Source organism: Sphaerodactylus townsendi, linkage group LG09 (assembly GCF_021028975.2).
Source record: "Sphaerodactylus townsendi isolate TG3544 linkage group LG09, MPM_Stown_v2.3, whole genome shotgun sequence".
NCBI classification, from domain to species: domain Eukaryota; kingdom Metazoa; phylum Chordata; class Lepidosauria; order Squamata; family Sphaerodactylidae; genus Sphaerodactylus; species Sphaerodactylus townsendi.
In genome coordinates, this window is record NC_059433.1 from 96,656,741 (window position 1) to 96,680,752 (window position 24,012).

The window sequence follows — 24,012 nt, forward strand, 5'->3', positions numbered from 1 at the left end:
ACCCGCCTTGTTCGAGTGGGCCGGGTGCTTTCCCGGCAGCCGGCAGAGGCAGGAGCTGCTGGCCCCATCACCCAGCCCTGCGAGTGGCAGAGCGAGGTGCGTCCATAAAGCTGCTCAGAATGAGTGGAGTAAAAGGTTAAAAAAACCCAATATATACAGTGTTATCTTTATTTTAAATGTCAAAAATTATTTGTGGCTCCAAGTGTTTTCTTTTCCCGTGGAAAACGGGTCCAAATGGCTCTTTGAGTGTTAAAGGTTCCCTACCCCTGCCCTAAACCAAACTTCACCAAACCTGGCTGGTACCACTCAGGTTTAGTGAAGTTTGGTTTAGGGGGTCAAAAGCTATGGACCCTCAAAGGGAAGCCCCATCTACTATTAGCTCCCATTGGAAACAATGGGGGATAAGGGCACCCCTTTTGGGGGTCCATAACTTTGGACCCCCTAAACCAAACTTTACCTGGCTGATATCATCAGGAGCATCACCTGATGATAACCTGAAGTTGTGGTGCTGCTAGTCTAAAAATGTGCCCCCTGCTGGCCAACAAAGTAAAAACACACACACAAAAATTTAATGCATTTTTTTAATTTTGGCGCCCCCTGCAGGCGTGCGCCTGGTACATTGCACACACACATTATATGGTGACTTTTTTTAGACTCTGGAATTTTGTGGCATTTTTGTCACTCAGGAGCCATGGAGAGAGGAGGGATGGGCCAGGCCTGGAAATTGTTTTGTCTCTCCACGAATAGAGAACTGTCACTAGTTGCTAACATTTTTGAGATTTCTTTATCTGCCATGAAGCAGAGGCATACAGGCAGAAAATGGTGCCAGGGGACAAGACCTGATTTTTCTGCCCCCACACCTGCCCGGAGAGGTTGCTGCTGCTGGCAAGTGCCACCCTCCCCCATGGTTGCTGCTGCCTCCATGCTTGTGCAACGCCGCATCCTGCTCAGCCCAGGCTTCTTCCCCTGCAGGGGGCTTGGCTGCCCTTGGGGGCTGGGGAGGCCTCTCTTTGGGCCAGCAGGACACCTTTGGTGCCTGGCAGTGGTGCAGGGGAGCTTGGGCACCCTCCAATCAATCGCTGAGCAGGCTTAGCAGCTCCTCGGCCGAACCTGGGCACTCGCCAGCCAGCCAGCCAGCTGCCGCTGCCCATCTCACAGTTGCTGCTGCCAGCACCCGGTGACTTTCTCTATGAAGGCAGCAGCAACTGCGGCCACCAGCAGGTCCACAGCAGGCCCGAAGCCAGCAAGTGTGGCCTGGGCATGGAGAGAACTGCCAGGCGGGTCCTTGCACCTGGCTTCTCCTGTGGCAGGGTGCCCAGCGGCTCTCTCAGCAATCAATTGGAGGGCACACTGGCTTCTCTGCACCACACCACACTGTCACACGCACCACCACCACTGACAGCACCAAGGGCTGCTACCATGGGGGGCAATTTTGCACTCCCCCACATGACAGGATGGAATGAATCGAGGGACATGTGACCCCACATGTCCCTGTGGGCAGTACACCCCTGCCATGAAGGCTAAAGATTTTTTTCCCCCTGTATCCTGCCTTCTGGGCACAACAATTAGTACTTATTGGTATTTTTGTGTCCTGTAGAACGCTGGGCTTCCTGGCTAAAATTCATTGTTATGCTTTAAACAGAAAGACGGCATTTAATGGCATTTAATGAAGGAAATAGTGTTATCATGTACAATATATGGATTCATGTAGGAATAACTATGAGCCCAATCTTAGCGGGGACAATGACAACTCACCTTTGGAGCTGGTGCAACCTTGTACCAGCACAGCACAGGTACCAGCACCACTGCTAGTGAAAGGGGCAAATATGCTGGTAGAGCAGGCATACACACACAGGTGCCTGGGAGCTGCACAGCTCTGCGGCACTTGACCCTGGAAGCAGCCACCATGTCCTAGCCCTGTTGGTACAGATTGCTGCACTGATGTGGCTGGGACCATTCTGGGAGCAGCCCCAGGGGTGGAGTAAACCTTAATCAGCTTCTACCTGGGGTTTTGGGCTGGCAGCGCAGTGCCCTGGCCCTCTGACTTATGCCACTCTTTTGGGTGGCATAAGTCTACTGAGTCCAATGAAGGGCTTTCTGGTGGGGGAGGGGGTTAATTTGTTTCTCCTTCCCCACACCACCAAAAAACCCTTTGAGAGTGAATGGGCAGCATCACAACAGGGACTGGGCTGCAAAGTTGCAATCTCAAGAAAATTTTCCTGGGGGTAGGCACCGCTGAATAAAATGGGACTTCTGAGTAGGCTGACATTTTAATTTTATTTACTATATTTATCATCGGCCTTTCTCACCAAGACTCAAGGCAAATAACAGAGTATAAAACAATGCGATCAAACAACATAAGACAACCAATGAACAATGCAATAGGAATAAGATTAGAGAATTAGAAAACAATGGAAACAAAAAGCTAAGGCAAAGTATACTATAAACAATGCAGAAAATAGATTACAGGGTGAAGACAATGTAGTAAAAACAGCCGAAGTATGCAATAATCATTTTAGTGGTTAACAGTCCTAATCCATTATAAAAATGCCCTCAAGGGATTCATCTGTCAATATATGATTTTACCATTAATTCTGAATGAATGCAGTGGGACTGAAAGTCCTACTCTGAGTCATTCAAAAGAAGTTTTGCTGTTTCATCTAAACTTTCCAATTAGGTTGAACCCAGGGAAAGGCAAAGAGCACTGGCTACTGTGGGAAGGGTTTCCCTGTGCTCCTTCTTGCTGCAACTACCACACAACCCAAAAAAACACTTCTGAGGCCACCTTAATGGATGATAAAATGTTTATGGATCACTTCAACTGAGTTTCACAAAATCTCCTGCTTGAGCAGGAGATGAAGGAATGAATGCAAGCCACTGATGCTAATGGCTGCAACCTTTGCAATATTCCACCTCACACAATTGGTATATATACAGAAGGTTTATAAACTATCAGTCCATGATTTCATTCAGAATAAATCAGTATTATTTTCTGCTCTCAGCACTGCTTCTTTTATGATGTTCTTTGGCTCCTCCTAAGCTCATTTGAACACCAGTTCCCCAAAAAACTGAATTAAATACACACTTTAAGTGAAAACATCTGAATGTTTCAAATAAAGCAACACCACACACACATACACAAATAAGTTCTCAGTCAGGGGCAAAGTGATTTGCTCTCATTAAATGTTTTTGCCTGCTGACCTTGATCATCAGCTATCAACATCAATAAATCAAATATACATGTATATGTAGTAGCATGGTTGCAGAAAACATGCCAAAATACCACTGAATTTCTAGGGATTTATTTTATGTCAGATATGAAGAACAAATATTTCTCTGCAGAGAAAATAACCTCCAAAGTTCCAGGCATTCCAGGTGAAGCCTTTGTTCTGTTGCCTTCCCTCATCTCAAACAAGGCAATCTGTGATAACTTGCTTCATATCTGAGTCACTGAACTAGATTGCACTGGGACAATACTGTTTACAAAGACAATTCCAACACAACTGGAGTTAAAATGTTACTCTAATCAAATACCAAGAGATCTTCTCAGCTGAACATTAGCTTGTAGAGTTGTTAAATTAACTCATCCATTTTGTATAGCGACATTTAGGACATATTGCTGCATATTAAGCATACTGATTGCAAACTTCAAGGTAATTTTATGTGATGTCTGGGTATTTGTATCATAACTGTCCTTTTAAAATACCTGTTGAGTACAAAAAGATATCTTGGTTCCAAATCTGTAAATATTTTTAAACTGGAGAAAGAAATGTTTTCTAATTCCAAATAATTTTCCACTGTTCGGATGTTATAACGTAGAATTAGAATTTAGGTATCCTAGAAATGTTATAATGCCAGTTGTCATCTTTAATTATTATAAAGACAGACATTTTTATCCTTCAAAATAAATCTTAGCTGTGCTATCAATGAAACATGACCTAGTTTGCAGTCTTGCCTTTTCAAATTTAGTTTTTCATCAGCTGAAAAAAATTCACACTCACCGCTGCCATTATATAAGACCTGCATTGTTTCAAACTCCAAACTTGTGTAACTTGGGTCTAAGACTTCACTATAATTTGCCATCTCCATGTCCAGAACTGATTCAGAGTTCCTCATGATTGAACAAACCCAAGAAACTACTGTTCTTCCAGTAGGGCGCAACCCAATCTGTTTGAATGGTAATCAGTGACTGATAATTCAAGTGGTTACTGTAACTGTGTCACTTACATGTTGTAGTGGGAGGAGTTAGAAAAGTGCTTCAGCATGCCATATCTGCCAGTTTCTCTCCCCCTCCCAACAAGTCCATTTTATGATTCACCAAAGCAATTCCCTCTGAACACTGGGGAGTGTTTCATGGAAGGTTTTAAGAACACATTCCAATTGGCTTGATGCCTGTGCTATATGGAAGCAGCATCTATTAGATGCCTGGTGTTGTTCATAAAAATATCAAAACTTTGTCCAACAACTTGTCCAACCCTAAACATTACCGTAGACAAAACCTGTCAAGCAGGAAGAATGTTTGTAGAAATAAGTATGGTGCTTACTTTCCTCCCTGCACATCACACAGACAGGACAATGATTTGTGGATATTGCCTTGTAGGCTATATTTTCCTTCTACTATTCTCCATACTGAAGCAGCTCTACACAGTTAGATGCAACCAAAAGGTACGTTCTGCTTCAAAAACACAGTGTGGTAAACCTCAGAGGTTGAAATACAAATACAGAAGAGAAAGAGAATTGATCTCTTTAGCCTAAGGTTTATTATTTGAACAGAAATGATCATAATGAATATAGGCAATGCATACACATTCTAACTTTCCACATTTTTTATCACTCACAGAAAGAGAGAGATGTGTCTAAACTGATCAGCATTAACTGTCTGCAGGCTTTTGAACACTGCTTCTGTGTAGAAGAATCCCAGTTGCTGTATAATTATTTTACATTCTATCTTCCAGCAAGGGGATTTTATTGTGGGACAGGAAAGGATGAGTAGGAGTGACCCATCATACGTACATTCTGGAGTGTACTGACAGTTACACTTAAGAGATGCAAAGACATTCTTACACCTTCTATGAAAGCAGTTGCTATTTATGGTTGTTGCAAGTGTGCCCATTCCACAGAAATGTTTTCATAAAGGAAGAATCATTTTGCTTAGATCCCCTTATCAGACCTCGCTCTGCTTCAGGGACTATAAACATTTACTGTCAAGCTACTACATAATATGATAATCCAAGTAATTCATTACTTGGCAATGTACTTTTTGTATAATACATACAATACGCTCCCCTTAAAGATAACATCAAGGGTGCTGTAAAGCTATGATTTGTTGCATCTCATTAATAGTTAACGTGTTGTTCTGAACCTTGTTCAAATGAGAGAAAGATATTTGAAATGGTTTTACCTAGCACATAGTGACCACCCAATGAACTCTCAAAGCCAGATTCATAACAGCAAGAAGAAATGTCACTTCACCAGTCAAGCATCAGCATGAGACTGAATGAATGGAGAGTTAATGCTCTTGATAGTTCTCTAACAATATAATGCTTCCATCTTCCACTTTTGGGAAACCAGCAGGTTTATTCAAGATTAAGGATTTAGCTTACAGCAACTTACTTACTACAGTTTCAAGGTAAACAAGTTAGCTTGGTCTAGATAAAATAGGTTAAACTTCTGATTTCTCAACCAACCATCTTAGTGCAAGCAACTTCCCTTTTGACCACTTTTAAGAACTGGTAAGTAAAATGGTTCTCTCTCATTTGAAGCAGGCAAGCATGTCAAACTCATCAGTATGACTTAGCTGTAGCTATTCTGTACGTTTTGAGTACTTTAGGAAGTGGCATTTACTACAGTCCTTTGCTGGTGTTCAGTTCAGTTTATTAATAGTCATAGACCAGCATAATATTACAAGAGATAAAACAGGAAGTATTTACAAAGTTTAAAACATCAATAAAATTTCCTTATATAAAAGTCACTCAACCCACCAATAACCAATGGATTTTATACGCCATCACAAGTAACCATACAGTCTTACTGCATGCAGTGGTTTTTCATCTATAAGGAGTAGTCTAATGTAGACCAAATCACAATATCCAGGATGTTTTTGAGCACAGACTGAATAGTTCTTAAGTGAACCTCCTGGTAAAAGGGGAACCAAAGTAAACAATGTTCTGTAGATCCAGTCTCCCTTAGGCTCATTCTGCACATGCAGAATAATGCACTTTCAAACTGCTTTCAGTGCTCTTTGAAGCTGTGCGGAATGGCAAAATCCACTTGCAAACAGTTGTGAAAGTGGTTTGAAACCGCATTATTTTCCGTGTGCGAAAGGGGCCTACGTTCATAGGGGTAGAACCTCTCCACAAAATTAATCTTTTTATAATGGCTGTCCAGAAGAGCAGAAGAAAGAGCATGTTATTTGGCATTCTAAAATGCCTTTCTAGGAATCTCCAGCTGAAAAAGGTAGACTGCAAGACATTGCTGGTGTTTAACTCTGATCAAGTTGTGTTGCTTGTACAATGATTCATCTGTCGGGTGAAGAGGATGTGCTGTATGAAGCATATTCTAGTAAGTGGGTAGCATTTCTGTTCCACTGTGGATTTCCATATTTCAAGAAATTTCTCAGTCTATTTGAGGGGACCCACGGTTGTTGATAACTTCCAGGGCCTTTCCCAAAAGGATTTAATGATTTTGCTTGTTAGCACAGCAAGGATAAAAACAGCCACAGATGGAAAAGACAGTCATGCTGTCTTTGATATCTTGATACTATAGACTATGAATATTTTTTAATGATGGAAAGAATAAACTTGATGTAATAAATCTGACATGAGGATGAGAGTCATCAGAATTGTTTTACATTAAATGTTATTGTTTTATGCCATTTGCAAAAAACAGTCCCCTGCAGGGCCAACGAAAGCTGAAATATGGATCTGGTTGGTTTTATGGTTCTTTATTTTAAGACTGTTTTAGTTGGGCACTTGCATTACAACAGCTGGTAATCATTTCTTGCTGTGCACTGAAATTTTTGGTTTATTTTATTTAATCATGTTATTTTTATAAAGGACACAGAGAACAGTTTCATAACAAAATTCATGGAAACACCTTTCTTTTTAGATGGTTAATCATATTCAGTCAACCCTCTTTGTATTCATACATTCCAGAATATAATTGTCTTTGTTATGTAATTTTCAACCACTGAATCATATGCACCTGTATGTTCAAGCAGTAAAACTAGGACTGAAGAGAAATTGATTCAAAACCTCTTGCGTGAAAATCATTGAGTGCCTGTGAGCCAGCCATCATTTTTCTGCTTCAGGTATCTTACGGGACTATTGACAGAAATAAAGCAGAGACTCGAACTAAGTATGCAGCCCAGAGATTCTTGAATGAAAATGTAACATAATAGTAATGATAACTTATGATCAAATTGAAAGTATTTTAGAGCTTGTTCTAAAGCCAATTGCAACTGCAAATATATAATTTTGTCTATTTATTTCCAGACCAAGATGCTGTTTTGCATGTAATTTCTAAATTACAAGTAAGTTTAGGATGAGTTCAAAACCAAGTAGAAATTTGATATCATGTGACACAAAAGTGATTGGGAAAACAGGATGTCAAGGGCCACTCCCCACTTACCTCCAAATCTCGCCCAGGTGCAACCCATGGCAAAGCGACCCCTGTCAGAGAATGCAAGCCTCTGTGAAAACTTTTGACAAGCGGAGACATTTGTTCCCTCTACTCCATTTTCCATTCAAGGAAATAGCATGCGGCGGTTCCACATCAAAGAGTCAAGAGAGGCAGTGAAGCTGTTCTGAGTTAGGCTGCAACGCACGCGTGTGCATCACTACTTTACGACGTGCGGGAGTTGCAGCCAGCCGAAGGCGGGGCTCCATTTTGATTGGCTGACCCGAAAAGTTCATTTGGATAAGCTGAACGCATTGTTTTAAGACGTCTGCACATGCTGACGTCACTACCTGTTGCAAATTGCTTGGGCAGAAAAATGAAAGTAAATATCGGTTTCGGTTTACACCGCCGACAACCCTGTGCTCAGCGGCACTTTGCCAAGCTGCAAAACAGTACAGCTCGAAAAAGAGCAAAAAAGAGCAATGTTGGCACGTCTTGTTGAGCACACGTCTCAATTTCCGAGCACTTTCTGACGGGAATACCCTCCCTAAACAAAATGCCGGTTCCTGTTTCCTGATTGGCCAGAAACTGCACGTCAGAGCGAATCAGCCGCGCGTAAACAGCCGAGGTTCCCCACCCCCCTGCGGCACCTGCGGGGTTTTTGAAAATGTTGCTCTTTTCAGAGGACCTAATTTGCCGCTCGACAAGGAGGTGGGAGAGCGGCAAATTAAGGGCAGCTGCGCAGTGGGCGCTGGTGACGTGGGGAACGTCCATCCTCCTTGTGTCTTTTAAAGAGGTGACCCCGCGGCTTATGGTGAGTGGGGAGTGGCCCCAAGTGGGGATGCTGCAAACTTTTTGGGGAACATGTTCAAATGTGCCATTTGAATCTGCAATCAGACATTCACTTATCCTCGGATTTCCTTGCCTAGCTGTGCATGACTTAAGCAGCTATCCAACAGCTGTGCATCTTACACAGTAGCAGAGATTACATAATACCTCCATGTTCATGACCCAAACCAATACTGCATAAATACAACCAATCACAGAAGTCCTTGCATACAATACAATTGGTTGCCAAGAAGGGGCAAGAGTTTTCCTGGATAGAAAGAAGCCCTCTATAAATATTGACACCTGTAGAAGATTTCCCTCTCCTCCATCAGGGTAGTAGTTTTAAAAATCACGCTTATTTGGGTCCTTCTGGTCAGGCAATCAGACTTTAGCTTTCAGATAATTAGCAACTCAAGACTTCTTAATTATTTTTGAGAATCAAAACTACAACTCTCATTAGACTTGAAAAATACATATGCATTTACAAAGAAAAGAGGAAAGGACTTCAACAAATACCATTTTTTTAAAAAAAGAATAGTTGGTTTATATGATGCTCTGCTCACTTATTATTTAAACAACTGATTGTAGCATACCACCATATGTGGAACTGAAAGGAACCACAAGATGGTTGTATTGTACCATTCAACAGCTGGATGTCACTGAAGCACAAGTATCTCTTCATATTGTCACAGCTGAGTATCTATATATACTGTCTGAGTATCTATATATAGTGTAGATTCTTTGACAAGTTTCACAGATTTAGTTTAACTTCCACAGGGTTTTTATCTACTGCTGAAAGTAGAGCGGCTTTTTTCCCCTTGTACACCTCTCTGCTTTTAGCTATGCTTGCCTATGACTGTCTTCTAAAGAATCATCAAGTTACAAGACTGACCTCTTACAAGTGAAACAGCACAAAAGGCTATTAAAAAGGTTCTTGGTGGTTCTTGCTTGGTAGACTTCTCAGCATCTTGGTCCAAACCTATTCAAGCAGGAAGTAACGTGTTGCCCATGACTCATAAGTGAAATAAAATAGTCTACTAAGGTCCAACATAAATCCCATTAAAACATCCATATAAAGGCTAGATTTGGTTTTCCAAGAACAACAGTATTTATTTCTAAATGAAATACTTTATTCATATGTAAAAACTACATATAAAAAAGTAGATTACACCATACCTCCCACTATCTCTCTCACCTTGTAGACATCCATCAGAGATCAATATACCTTTAACTATCCCTGGCACACCATGAAACACAAGAGAAGAGATGACTAGGATTTCTTCGAATTTTACTAAGCGGTTGGGTTATGATCTCAAGCATTAGAATGTTTCATTTCAAGACGTGTCAGGAATAAGAATGTTGGGTCTATACTTTTGTTGTTTATTCTCACATTTTATTAACTTTTTTCAAACCACATTTTGAAGATTTTTGGTGCAATGAAGTCAGAAAGGAAATCTTTGAATGAAAGACTTCAGCTTCTTAGTAAAACCTTCTGAGGTGCTTGTTGAATGGACTGAAATCCCTTAGGATTTCTGAATAAAAGTTTCTGCAACCCCCCCCCCCTTTTAGAGTGCAGGTAGGAAAGGACAGATACAATAAGCTGTCTGAAAAATCATTTTTTTTATTATGTTCACTAAAAAAATCTAGACTGCACTTTAAATATTAGCTCAGGGAATCATAACTAAAACTCATGTCACCTTAAAACCCATATATATGGTTTTTTAAAAAAAAATATGTGGAGACAGTTGACCTAGATCAGGGGTTCCCAACTTTTTGAGGCCTATGAGCACCTTTGGAATTCTGACACAGGGTGGCAGGCACAGCCTAAAAATGGCAGCTGCAGAAGGAAAAGTAAGCCAACTGTAAAATGGCTGCCACAGGAGAGTCAACCACAAAATATCAGGGTGTGAGATCATGAGTAACTCTAATAGTAACTCTTCAACATTTCAGACAAAAACTGTTTAACAGCCACACTGATCCATGCCTTAGTTACATCTAGACTAGACTATTACAATGCGTTCTTCTTGGGGCTACCCTGCCTATACAATGCTGCAGTGAAGACCTTTGTGCTGTGGTAGTAGCTGCTGCCAAAATGACATTTTTAAGGATCAGAGAAGCCAATCAGATCTATAATGACCATTCAGAAGACATGCTGTGCTAAAGTCCCACCTGGTCCTAGCCACTTCCTAAAAATGTTGGTGGATAGGAAATGGGTGCTCATGTAAGGTTGCAGTTCCAGGTTGTAGGTGGAGCCTGAGGAGGGCAGGGTTTGAAGAACGGAGAGAGTTCAGTGGACTTGTGCGGCTCTGCTGAGGAAGGAGGAGCCAAGGGCTGGTCAAAGCCTTATAAGGCTCCTGCCTGCCCCTCCTGCAGACATCATAACACCACGCTGGCGTTATAATGTTGCTGCCCCTAATGGGCATGGCTGTCAACTGCCTTCCACCCTTTTAAGGCCAGGCATGGCAGGGGCCTCTTTGCAGTACCCTTCCCAGGCAGCAATGGGGGGCCCTGGTGATTCAGGGCTGTTCTTAATTTTAAAAAATGGAACTATGCAGACATCAGTTTCCCCGATAAACTTTTCTGGTGTAGTATAAATATTTATAACGAGGTTGACAAAATGCATCAAAATGCAATCCAATTCACAAACATTTTTCAGCATGGAGGCAAATAAGAAACAAAGACCACAGAGTTAGCCGGATATAAGCAGACCTCAAAAAGAACTTCTGTGGCTCATGGTTTCTGTGAAATAGACATTAAATTAAATTGATATACATGTCACACAATTATACACAATAGAAAGTGAAAAATTCCATCTGTATATGCACTTGCAACGTTCTGGCCAGGGACAGACTCTGATTCTGTAAATTATGTTAAGATCACGGCCACACCATACATATATATCTATAGTTACCATAATCTATAGTTACCAAAATGGACAGCAATTTGCTGGTGAATCCCTGAGCTAGTTGCAAGAATGTCCTTGACTAGCTGATTGCGTCATCTGCATTTAAGGAGGTTGGCAGAGCACAGGTGCAAGTGATTAACATTCAAAGATAACAAGAAAAGTCCAATAACTAGTTTAAATCAGAGGGCTTGAGATTATCGAGATGAAAAATAAAGAATGTTTCCAGTTTTTGCAGTCTTTGTTGTATGTTGGTATGTTTGGTCAGTACACCAAAATGAAGCGATTGAGGAGGAGGATTCTAAGATTAAGTGTTTGACCATTGAGGCTTCTCTGAACGAATTGCAGATCCACGAGACATGCTCTGAAACCCTTATTTTCAACTTTTTTGTTGTATATCTAATATATGTTAGACCATACTCGCAATTTATATCATAGATGACATTAGTAGTATTACAATTAAGGAACCCCAAATGTTTCTTGGCATAATTAGCATAAGGAAAAGAACTTCCTTTGATTCTATGGTCAGGGTGCATAAAATGCAATTACCACATTTGAAATGCGTTGACACACTAATAGGTTTTTTGGGAGTATCCCTGATAACCGCTCTGATTAACAGAGCTCCCAAATTGTTGGTTTTCCTGAAGGCCAAAAGGGGGTGACTCACAACCTGGCAGAGTTTGGACTATGGGCCAGTATCTATGGATAACTTTTCTGGTTTTTTCACTAATGTGTGAAAATTCTAGTGAACTTACAATCCTAGATTCTGAATTTTTTGGTTAGGGCTGCAATAATTCCTGTCTCCTGATGGTTTTTGCCCTATATCTAGCCTTTCAAATAACTTTTCACATATTCAGCAACCTCTGTAGAATAAGCCATCCCTAGTGTGCGTACTGTTTAATCTGGCTCTTTTAAAAAGTTCATAAGGTAAATTAATTTTTAGATGACATGGATGGAATGAGACATAACATAAATAAGCATTTTTGTCAGTTTCCTTGTGAAAAAGAGAAACTGACAAGGTGCAGTCCCAAGTAATGGAAACCTGTAAATCCAAGTTGCTGACAATAATCCTGGAAGGCCACTGCTAGTCACAGTATACAGTACTAGGCTGCTGGAACAAATGGACTGATTTTCTGTACATCACATTATGGAGAAGAACCAAAGAACATGCAACATGGTTGTCAATTCCAGCAGCAAAAGGGCTCGCAACATGTTTTTATGGACTACTGTTGGACACAGCATGTCCATGCCAGTGCTCCATTCTCACCCAGCTCCTTCTTGGATTAAAACAACTAGGATGAAAAGCAACTCAAACACATACAACAGTCCATGTTGTAAAACAAAGGTCACATAGTCTTAGGGACAGCCCATGAATTACCAGATGCCTCATAAAATATAAGGGAATGTCTCTACACTACACTATACTTACAACAATGTTTCAAGAATCTCTGGGGCCACCCAGAGATGTATCTGGGGAAGATGGCAGAGTGTAAGAAGGTTCTGCAAATACCCAACCATGCCAATCCCTGACAACAATCCTGAATGGAAGCTCTGTGATGGATCCATATAGTGCTAGCTACTGAGGAAGGGGAAAATATGCAAGCCACAGTATTTTTTTTTCCTGAAAGATTCTGATTTTATTACCAGTGGATAAGAACACTATCAGAAAACATATCTATGTTATCTGTAAGACTTTTTAGTGTTCTAATTATCCTGTTTCACATTCAATTAAACCGCTAGGATACAAAATACAACATGAGCTAATAAAAATCAAGGTTATTTCTATAAACAGTTTCCTGAAGAGCTTAACAAACAGGCACTGAGAATTCTGAAGCTGGCTATGCCATTTCTTGCACTACATCATGAGCCAGCTGTTCCTTATACATTTCATCCACAAAACTTTTCCAGACCTACTTGAGCCTCATCAATGCTTACTTTCTGCTCCCTGTTAACTTTCACAGATGGGGACTCAGGAACCTGATATACAGGCATCATTAGGGGCTTCATTTTTTACAACTGGCCACTCTGTGTGACAACGGCCACACCACAAATCCACCAGCATACCTGGTGGACTTCCAGTGTATGCAGATTGATATCTGTAGAAACAAACTCAGAAAAAATTAGTTTCTAGAAAGAGAAGCATCTGTTCATATCACATATGTGTTAAAATGCAGGCTTTAAACATCTGGGCTTATATTTTCTGATGTACAACACAGGCATATGGCATAAAAGCTTAAAATATAAATTAACAATAGATTGTCTACCTAAGGACTCTTGGCTTAGGAATCCAGAGAGTGAAGAAGGGAGCTAAATTAGTTAACCTAACAGGAAATTTGCAGAACTTCATTAAGTGCTTTCAGGTAAAAGGGAGCTAAAAATATACACCAAAGCACCACATTGGTATTTTTTGATATATTTGGCACCCCAAATATATTTAGGAATTTTCCAGGATACAAAAGAAAATGGTCTCCCAAAATTCTGTAAATACACAGGATTAACCTGAAGGATGAGGAGCCAGCATTTGCAGACTCCCAGGACTTTTCTCTCTCTCTCCCCACACCATCTTTTTCCAAAGGCTTTTATAGCTTGCTAAACTGCTTCTGACAGGGTTTGTTGTTGTTGTTGTTTTAGAAAAATGTACTGTGCCAGAGTTGCTTTGTGTCAGGCTTATGGGGGGGGTGGGGGTTAGCTGTGGTATTTGCAACCCTCCTCTGTCCCCCCAAATCTATTTGTTTTGCTGTCTGTGATTCTCCAGTTTGACATTAGTCCCATTGCACTGTATTCTGCTGTGCATCTATTGGGCACACAAAGGTGCACCTCCACTTCGAATTTCCTCTGCAGAGATTCTCTGCTTTACAATTAGTTCTGTCAGACTTGCATTGCCACAGTGGTTCTGGGTTCTGCTGGGCTTCTGCACATTGTGATTGGTTCTGTTAAGCTTGCAAAACTGCCCCCAGCAGAGTATCCACTGGGGAGATTCTCTGATTTGATTTTGGTTCTGTTTGGGCATATTAGCCTGTGGTTCTACTGCGATTACTGGGTTCTGCAATGGTTCTGTTGGGTTTGTTGCTGATTCTTCCATGGGAGGTATTTGATCAGCAATTGCTGCTGTCATGCATAGCTTTTGCCATGGAAGGAGTTTGGAGGTTGTTGTTTTATTCCTTTCCATAGGAAATAATTGAGGGCTGCTGGGGCATCCTGTTTGAGGCCCATAGAATTAGTCCTATATACTTGAAATTTGGGACTTATTTAAAGGACAGACATCGGCAGCTCCACTGCAATTTTGGTTCCTGCACCTTTAAAAACAATCTCCCAGCCACCCAGAAGTGGCTAACTGAACAAGACTTATTCAACTTTCAATCACACACACGTGCCAATATATTTTAATTATATGCCACACAGTATATTCTGAATTGGTCCAAAATCTGTAGTGGTCAGTGCAGTTGACTTCAACGGACTTAAAACACTGTAACTTAAAACACTTAGGTTAGCACTGTCAATTCCATAGCATAGCAATTACATTCAACTGGAATATTAGCCATTATATGTTTGATATGCTTGAACACCCATCAGCTCTGCTCATGTCCTGTTTGACATTTGCAAACATACAGTTAACTTTTCAGTGAACTGTTTTTTGACCCATCTGTAGCTATACAGCTGATTGCTTCACCGTATCCCTTTCTATCAGTGCAGTACAGTGCAATTGGCTTTTTACAACATGGGCAGACAACATGGGCATACAACATACCATTATTATAGAAAGCCAATCAAAATTCATGGATGCACAAAATACATAGCCAACCACAATAAAAAAATAGGAAAGCCAGAATTATTATTCTCATTGTAAAAGAAACACAAATCCTAAAAGACATACCCTAAATTGTAATTAGGGAAAAACAAAGTGTGTTCATTCTTGTCTTAGCTTAATATTATTAAGGAAATTATTTCTATCACAGAGATCTACAACATAAAAGATGACTGGTGGTGGGAAGGAAAAAATTATTTTAAAAGATAAAGTTTTCCCAAGTAACTACCTTGACTGGCAATAAAGTCCATTTGGAGGAGTGGGCAATTTTTGCCCCAGCAAGACATATGCTGACTAGGCCAGAACTGGCATCTCCTTGCTTGCATAAGGATGTCACCTAAGAAACATATCAGAAGCACAGATCTGTGATTCATATTGAAATACATGTTAGCTTACAAGGTGTCACTGGCCTTCTGTTTCATTTTACCTAAGAAACAGACATCACTGCTACACAATGGTTGGTAAAGGTGTGGGAACCTTGTGGGAACCTTGGGGTGATGTCACATCACAACGTTTACTAGGTAGACTATGTTTATAGAGTAGCTTGTGGTTGCCTTTCCCAGTCATCTACACTTTTCCCCCTGCAAGCTGGGCTCTTGGATGGAAGGTTGAAACAACCTTGAACCAGCAACCTGAACCAACTTCCACTGGAATCAAACTCAGGTTGTGAGCAGTCTACCACTCTATGGCCGTTTCTACTCAGCCATCTGAGTGGGGGGTGTATCGGCATAGATTATGCTGATGCACCCCCCGGGACCGTTCGCACTGATGGTGGTCCCTGGGCTTGGAGTGCGCACAACCCGACAAGCTTGCAGCCTTCTTCAGCGCGTTATTGCTTTCCATCCCCAAACGGCTCTTACCTCCTGTCCCCTTCTGTCGCATTGTGGAGGCCAGGGGACATGCCCCCATGGCCCAGCAATGGCTCTGAGGTCAGAGGCCAGAAGGCATGTCTCCTGGCCTCTACAATGTGACAGAAGGGGACAGGAGGTAAACGCCATTTGGGGAAGAGCCATTTGGGGGGAACGCCGCCTTCCACCAACTGCCGTTCGCATGACAGCGGGTGGAAGATGCCGCTTTTGAAAAACTTCACTCGTTGAGCGAGGTTTAAAAGCGGCATTTTTGTGCTGCTTGGCCTGCACAAGCATGGCACTGCTGCACTGCAGCAGCACCTGCTGTGTGAACAGCACCCCAGGGATGGTGTTTTCACCATCCTTAGGGCGCTGTTATTGGGCTGTGCGGAAACAGCCTGTGCTATGGGGTTGTTATAACAGTTTAAGGCTGAGGCCAGCAATTCCATGCAGAACTCAGTAACTGGTAGATTACAGAACTCACTTTCAGTTTCCACTGTTCTAAAGAGATCATAGCCCCTAGTAAGTGCTCGTACAGGGCTCTGCTGTGCTCAACTAAAAGGATAGGAAGCATCTTTGGAAAAAAGCAAGTATGTTTTCTTTTATGATCTCACAAGAGAAGAAAGCTGGCTAAACAATTTGTTTATTGTATGCCAAACACACCTGTTGAAGGAGACCTGCATGGTTTGAAAACTGCTATTTGCCCGGTCTATGAAGATATGATTTCCTGACAACTGCATCTCTTACTGAAAAGATCATGATGTGGCTGTGCCTTTACTGGCCTAATCATTATATTGATCGTTGTACTATCCAGGCACTGCAGCTTTCCTGCTAGTGATTCCACAGGAAATGTGATGTGTGAATTAGGGTTGCAAAATCTAATCCATTTCAGCAGTTGTTCCATCAGCTAAAACTATAGCTGATTAATAGGTAAAAGCCAGTTTTAATCAATGAGGACAGATCTGAAGATCTGAGAGCAGACTTTTTAATTGACTTAGGCTATTTTGGTTCTCGAATGATGCATTAGCAGTGAGCAAATGCTTTCATTGGATTGCCTCACACAAGTTGTCTCACACTCTTTTCATTATCTCAAAACGCACCAATTCTGGAGACTCTGGTAATAAGCAAGTGCCCTTAGATGTAATTTTATGATTGATTAATGGGTTCACAATTTTATATTAAACCAAATTACACTATTTAAAATGTATTCACTGCTCTAGCCTGAATATACTCCCATCTGTGAACCAGTGCCCCGACTATCTGAAAACTGTATTAGTTCAGTCCATTGACCTGCAATGAATGGATTGGACAAGAAGCAATTCCCATTTTCATAGGAATGTGCAAAATGAAAATAATATTCATATCTCCCTCTTCATATTGAATAATAAAAAAGAAGATTCATGAAGAATTTTTGTGAACATGGTTTATGATGGACCTGTTAACATAATTTATGAACTGTCAAACTGAACACAGTTCTCCAGTGCTCTGATGAACCTCCCAGTCTTGCTACGTATCTACAATAGAAGCATTGTTAAGCATCTGTCAAGTCACAATATTTGACTGGTGAACAGTAGTTGACATACAAGAAGAGTTTGGATTTACATCCCACCTTTCTCTCCTGTAAGGAATCTCAAAGTGGCTTACAAACTCCTTCTCTTTCCCTCCCCATATTAGACACATAGTGGAGTAAGTGGAGTTGAGAGAGTTCTGAGAGAACTGTGACTAGCCCAAGATCACCCAGTAGGCTTCCTGTGTAGGAGTGGGGAAACAAACCTGATTCTCCAGATTAGAGTCCACCACTCATGTAGAGGAGCAGGGAATCAAACTCAGTTCTCCAGATTATAGTTGACTACTCCTAACTACTACATATGTTGACTTAGTGGATCACAGCTTCTACAGGCTAGGAATGTAATTCTTTTCACATTTACTCAGAAGTGAGTCCCATTGAGATCAATAAGCATATTTAGAATTACAGCCTTGATGGGCTATAACTAACGTCAGCCATATTGAAAAATCTTTCAGAAAGCCCTGTTAAGGCATTCGTCTAAGGACAAATTAATACATGGGTGAGCAAGTGAGCAGGATCACCATGCTGATTATGAACTCCATATGCTCAAAGGTTTCATTGGCAAATATGCCTATATAATTCAGTTTTCAAGGATCTCAGATCACTGGTTGTGGTGGGTTTTCCGGGCTGTGTGGCCGTGGTCTGGTGGATTTTGTTCCTAATATTTCACCTGCATCAGTGGCTGGCATCTTCAGAGGTGTATCACAGAGGGAAGTCTGTTACACACTATGTCCAGAGAGAAGGAAATATTTGGGATATATATTGTCCATGTCCCAGGGTGATCTCAGATCACGTTTACAGGTTCCTCTTGGGTATGCACACAAACAAAGGCTCTTTAAGCATACGATTCTTAACCACATGGACATCGGAGGGTGGGTCAGTAGACATAATGATCCCAATTAACCCCTACATGTGTTCTCATTAGTCTTGCTAAGGCATTCAGCCAGGAGAAATACAGTGCCATTTCCAATAGGCAGGGGAAATCTAATTATTTAAACAACGTAATTTAATTTATATTCATTTCAATATAATCTGGATGGCTATAACATTTTCATTTTATAGAGGGCAAGGAAGTACACAGGATACAGATTCTTGGTCAAATAGAGATTTGCTGAGTTTTAGTTCAACAGCATATGACTGGTGAAGTTAGTTAAATATTGTTTAAATCAGGTAACTTATTCTTTCTCTTTCAAAAATACTTCGTGTAGAGTAGGATAGAAAAGGGGGAGAAAAGAGGAGAGAGTTCATGAGTTAGATAAATACCCTGATATGGTTGGTTTTTATAAGATAAAGAAATCTCCTTGTTGAAGAATAGCTAGGTAATTAGTAGCTTGTTAATCATCTTTGGGAAACTTTTGCTCGTGGTTGGTCATAAACAACATTTTATATTTATGATTAGATAAGTTTTACACACACCTTATTCTCATTTACCTTGACAAACACACTTTTATAATGTTGTTTTAAAAACAGAGAACTATGGCTCCCCCACCCCACCCCGCAAGAATTATCATTCACTTTTACCATGAAAAGGAAAACAGGGCTAAAAAGTAAAGATTGGAGAGGGAACAAATAAGACCCTAAGAACTTTTTTAAAAAATTATTCTTGATTTTCTTACTGCTTTCTTCTCAGTTAATTGGCCAAAGTTTGGCTATTGCAATCTTGCCACATGATCATTTTTCTCCAAAGGAAAATAGTACATTTAATTTTCATTTGATGCATAAAATCTGCATGCACTGTTTAGGGGAACCCCAAGCAGCCAAAATGCAGTAGACCCTGAGTTTCAGTGAGAAAATCTGATTCCTGAATAACTTAGATAGGTTATCTAAGGCCCCTTCCGCACACGCAAAATAATGCCTTTTCAAACCCCTTTCACAACTGTTTACAAGTGGATTTTGCTATTCTGCACAGCTTCAAAGAGCACTGAAAGCAGTTTGAAAGTGCATTATTCTGCATGTGCGGAATGAGCCATAGTTATTTATTCTTATTCTTTGCCTTTTATAAATGTGTTGTCAAATAATGGCTGGTTCATGTGGATTGATTATTTCAAGCTTTCTTCAGACAAATCCAAACTCTTCAGATCCAAGCACTTCAACACAGTACTTTTTAACTAAGGCAGCAGGGTAATTATTTAGGCAAATGGAACAGTCAATTCCTATTCTGACTACATGAGCTTATTCTCAGAAGTACCTATACTTCTAATCCACAGATTCTATACAGTGCAATGTTAAGAATGCCACCCTGGGAGTAAGTCCCATTAAACAGACTTAAGTAGGATTCTAGTATCTTCTTAGGATTGTTCTCTAAATGCCTGTTGCATGTAATCAAACGAGCATGTCTGCTGAATAGAATAAAAAATGCCAATTACTTTGGTTCCAAACTGATTACTACTGCATTGGATTTTTAAAAGAGAAAGGGATCACCACAATAAATATTATTAACTTGGGTCCTGCAGGATTTAACTCACTTCTGCAGGATCATAAGACAGAGATGTTCCATCTGGTATATGGTTGAGGCAGCAATGGCCTGCCTTCCTTCCCTCCTTTCCCTTCTTTTTCTTCCCACCATGTCTCCATTCTTTGGAGGTTTTTGTTGCTCTGAGTGGTTGTTGGTCAATAATCTTGTTGGCCTGAGAACCAACTGAGTTTACTTTTATATACTAGGTATAGAATTTGAATGTCATCTGATGAAGTTAAATTAAGATTTGTGGTTTTAAACTGTATACTTTTAATTTTTTTAAATATTGTGATATATGTTGTTAGAAGCCACCTTGAGCCCAGCATAGAATAAAATATATAACAATCAATCAACAACAATACATAAAGATTTGTTGAAATATTATTGGAATGTATGGTCTTTTCTTCATAATTAATCTTCAGTATGGTCAAGATAATGTCATATAATACAACATTTTTAAAATGGTACCAGGCAATTCGCACATTTCATCCACATTCATTAGGGTTTGGTTTATACAATTAACAGAATAAGTTGGGAATGAAGTAAGCAAAAAACTCAAGATGATAGAGTCGGAATGTATATTTGAAAAGTACCCCATGTTAAAAAAAAAACAGTCCCTCAAACAGAGGAGCTGCAATTTGAGGAGAAAGGTTTTGTCTTGTACTACGTGTCTCAGCTTTCTATCAGCACAGTTTTGAAATGTAGCATTCAAAAATATTATCCGCAGTGTTTCATTCTTCAGCATTCTACAACCAACCTCTTCTTGCATTGGTTAGCACCAGTTGATTTAGACATGTGCCTGCATGCTTAAATCACACCTTAAAATCTGTTTTTCCTTTGTCTCATCAAGTTATACCAATTCTATTACTTCACGCTTTCCAACAAGTCCTCAGTTTCTCTGTCATAAACCCATTGTAAAACTCATCAGTGCTCGTAACTGTGTAACTCAGGATTTTACAGTATAATCTTCATTAATCATCAAGTGGTGAACAGGATCCACTGTTTTTTAGTTACTTTACACAGAAAAGTTTAAATTTTAACCAGAAGTCAAACTGACTCATCAAATTCTCATGTACAGCAGGCACTACAGACTGCTTATAAAATGGGGGGGGGGGAGTAGAATCACAGTTTTGGTGTTTGTGTTTTGCTGTGTAATTCTACTCTGTTTATTACTGTGGAATTAAGTAATAAGAATATTCAGAATTGATTAAAATTAGCATGAAATACAGTATCTATGTCATCAGGGAAAGTTTATTTCTGAACTCACGAAGACTTAATTCTTAACAACTAGGATGACCCATGACTAAAAATAAGTTTAGCATTCATTGCATTCACCCTTGCATACAAGATGAAAGGTGGCGTACAGTTTCAATATATAAATTTAAGTATCTGCCATCCAAACCTTTGGTGATACTAAGGATACTCTTTCAATGGGACAGAGAACTGCATATTCCAGCCTGCAGTGATGTGTTCACAATTGATTATACAATGTGTTTCTGAAAATATGGCACACAAACATGGCAGGGATCTCTGCACCTTTTTTGACCCCTAGCTGCTTTTATCAGCTTCAAGATCCTTTAAAGTTCCACACTTTAAAGTACTCTCCAATTTTCTGTTTTTTTTAAATGAACTGTTTGCTTACATGCTATGCAGAAGATGCGCCTTATGGCTTTTGGTGGTGCCTGCAACTTATTTATAACATCTGGGAAAGAGAGAAATAGATTGTTTTATATATACTGTTTATGTTGTGAATACTTACAAAAAAGTACAGGTCTCACATCGCCAGTCTCCCATTTTGTGAAGTATATTATGTAGACATAATCTCATAATGAGAAAAATTATTCTCATTTATGTGTTTCTGTACGATCATCACTCTCATTATGATTAGATTATATTTGAGACCCCACCCTTCCCAGCCAAAGCCGAGCTCAGAATGGCTTCCAGGCATTATTTAAAACAACAATTTAAAACAAAATTCTATATAAGCTCAACTAAAAACTGTAAAAGCACAATAAACATTAAAGATGGCAAAAAAAACAGGTGTCTAACCAGACATCTGCAAGCCTAAAAACATCAGCCCCATTCAATTTATTATTTGATGGTTATCTATTGGGACAAGAAAAAAGGGGGGAGGTGAGATAGGGAGGCCAGCAAGATGGAGTACACTCATGATTGCCTCAACTAAAGGTCCAGCAGAGCATCTTTCAGGCCCTGTGGAGCAGATGAAGGTCCTGCAGGGCCCTGATGTCAGCTGGGAGGGAGTTCCACCAGGCCGTAACAAGGGCTGAAAAAGAGGTGACTGCTGCATGGATCACTGTGGCAAGGTCTGAGTTGGACAGATGGGGCCAACTGTCTAGCCTGGCGTAGATGGGGAAAAGGCCAATTTGGTCGTATGCATGCCTGGGCCTCCAGAGAGAAGGAGGACTCCAGAGACACACAGAAGCAGGTGTTAAAGTTACTCTCCCATTCTGGCAGTTGGAAACCCTCTCTGGCACCCCTTGCTCCAGCCACAGCACATCTATCTTCTATGAATTAAGCTTCAGCCTTCTCCTGCTCAACTATCCTACCACAGCCTGATGGTCCAAAACATCAAGAGCGGTATCTGGCTGGTCCTCCATCAACAGAAAAAGCTGGATGTCATCATATTGATGGCAACCCAGCCAAAAGGTCTGCACAAGCTGTGCATATGGATATAGATGTTAAATAACAATGCTAAATAACAGTGGAGAGAGGATTGCCCCTTGGGGCACACCACAACCCAAATGGCACTGCTGGGACCAATCCTCTACAGGTGCCACCTGCTGTCCTTGGTCCTGGAGAAATTAGATCAGTCATTGAAAGTAACCCAAATCCCATCATCAGCAAGGTCAAAAGATTATAATCAACCATGTCAAATGCTGGAGTGAGATCTAAACGGCTCTGGCCCCGGCCTGGTGGAACACCCTTCCTCCGGCTGTTCGGGCCCTGCAGGACCTCAATGAGTTCCGCAGGGCCTGTAAAACGGAGTTGTTCCGCCGGGCCTTTGGAGAGACCAGCCGCTGAAATGGTGCCCCCCCCCCCAATTGGCCTTTCATCTTGGCCATTATCAAATGTGACTCATCACCCTCCTCCCCCTTTTTTGGGGAGAATTTTAAAAATGGGGTTAGTCGGACGCCTCTATTATTACTTTTACTGCTATTGTTATCGCTGTTTTAAAGATTTTATAATTTGTCTATTTATATTTTTTGTTGTACACCGCCCAGAGCCCTCCGGGGATGGGGCGGTATAGAAGCTGTAACAATAAATAAATAAATAAATAAAATAAAAGCATCAGCAGCACTGACCCACCTTGATACAGCTGAAGACAGAGCTCATCTCTGATGGTGACCAGTGTGGTCTCTATCCTGTGGCCAGAAGATGGACTGGAATGAATCCAGAGCTCATGTGTCATTCAGAAATGATAAATTTGAGACTGGGCAATAGTTGGATTAATCAAAGGGATCCAGAGATATTTTTTTTAGAGCAGTCATATCACCACTTTCTTTAGCCTCTCCAGAAAACTCCCTTCTCAAGGAAGAGGTTGACAGTTTCCATCAGGGGGCACCATACTGCATCATTACTGGACTTCACCAGTCATAAGGGGCATGGATCAAGAGGACAGGTGGTAGGATTCACAGCTAATACCACCTTGTATTATGGTTGAGAGCAGTCCAATAGGACCCATCACAAAACCTCTCAGGGGTTGGTCTGCTCATATTTGCAAGGAAGAAGAACAATGAGGTACAAATCCCAAGTGAAACAATAGCTGTACCTTCAGTCTGGGATGTAAACCAAAACAGCAGTGAAAACACCCCCAAAGCCAAGTGTGATTGTCCAAATCATTTCAGGAGGGATTGTCACTTTGTCCAGAATAAGTGTTTTCAGGTGGGGTCCAAGAAAATGTTAATAAATTGAAAGACTTTATCTCTTCAGCTGTTTGGAGGAACATCTCCAAGGCCGTTTCTGCACGGG

At 40.7% G+C, this 24,012-nt stretch overlaps 1 protein-coding gene across 4 annotated transcripts in view; it reads right to left on the reverse strand.

The window, feature by feature from the left end:
* HNF4G (hepatocyte nuclear factor 4 gamma) overlaps nucleotides 1-24,012 on the reverse strand; it is an 88,789-nt gene that overhangs the window by 33,520 nt on the left and 31,257 nt on the right. The window contains exon 1 of one of the 4 annotated variants that reach the window (XM_048508387.1): nucleotides 4,002-4,118. The exons of the other annotated variants lie outside the window; for them this stretch is intronic. Coding sequence (XP_048364344.1) covers nucleotides 4,002-4,116 — 115 coding nt within the window. The 5' untranslated portion in view covers nucleotides 4,117-4,118. Of the gene's footprint in view, nucleotides 1-4,001; nucleotides 4,119-24,012 lie in introns of those variants that run through there. 4 annotated transcript variants of the gene reach the window in all.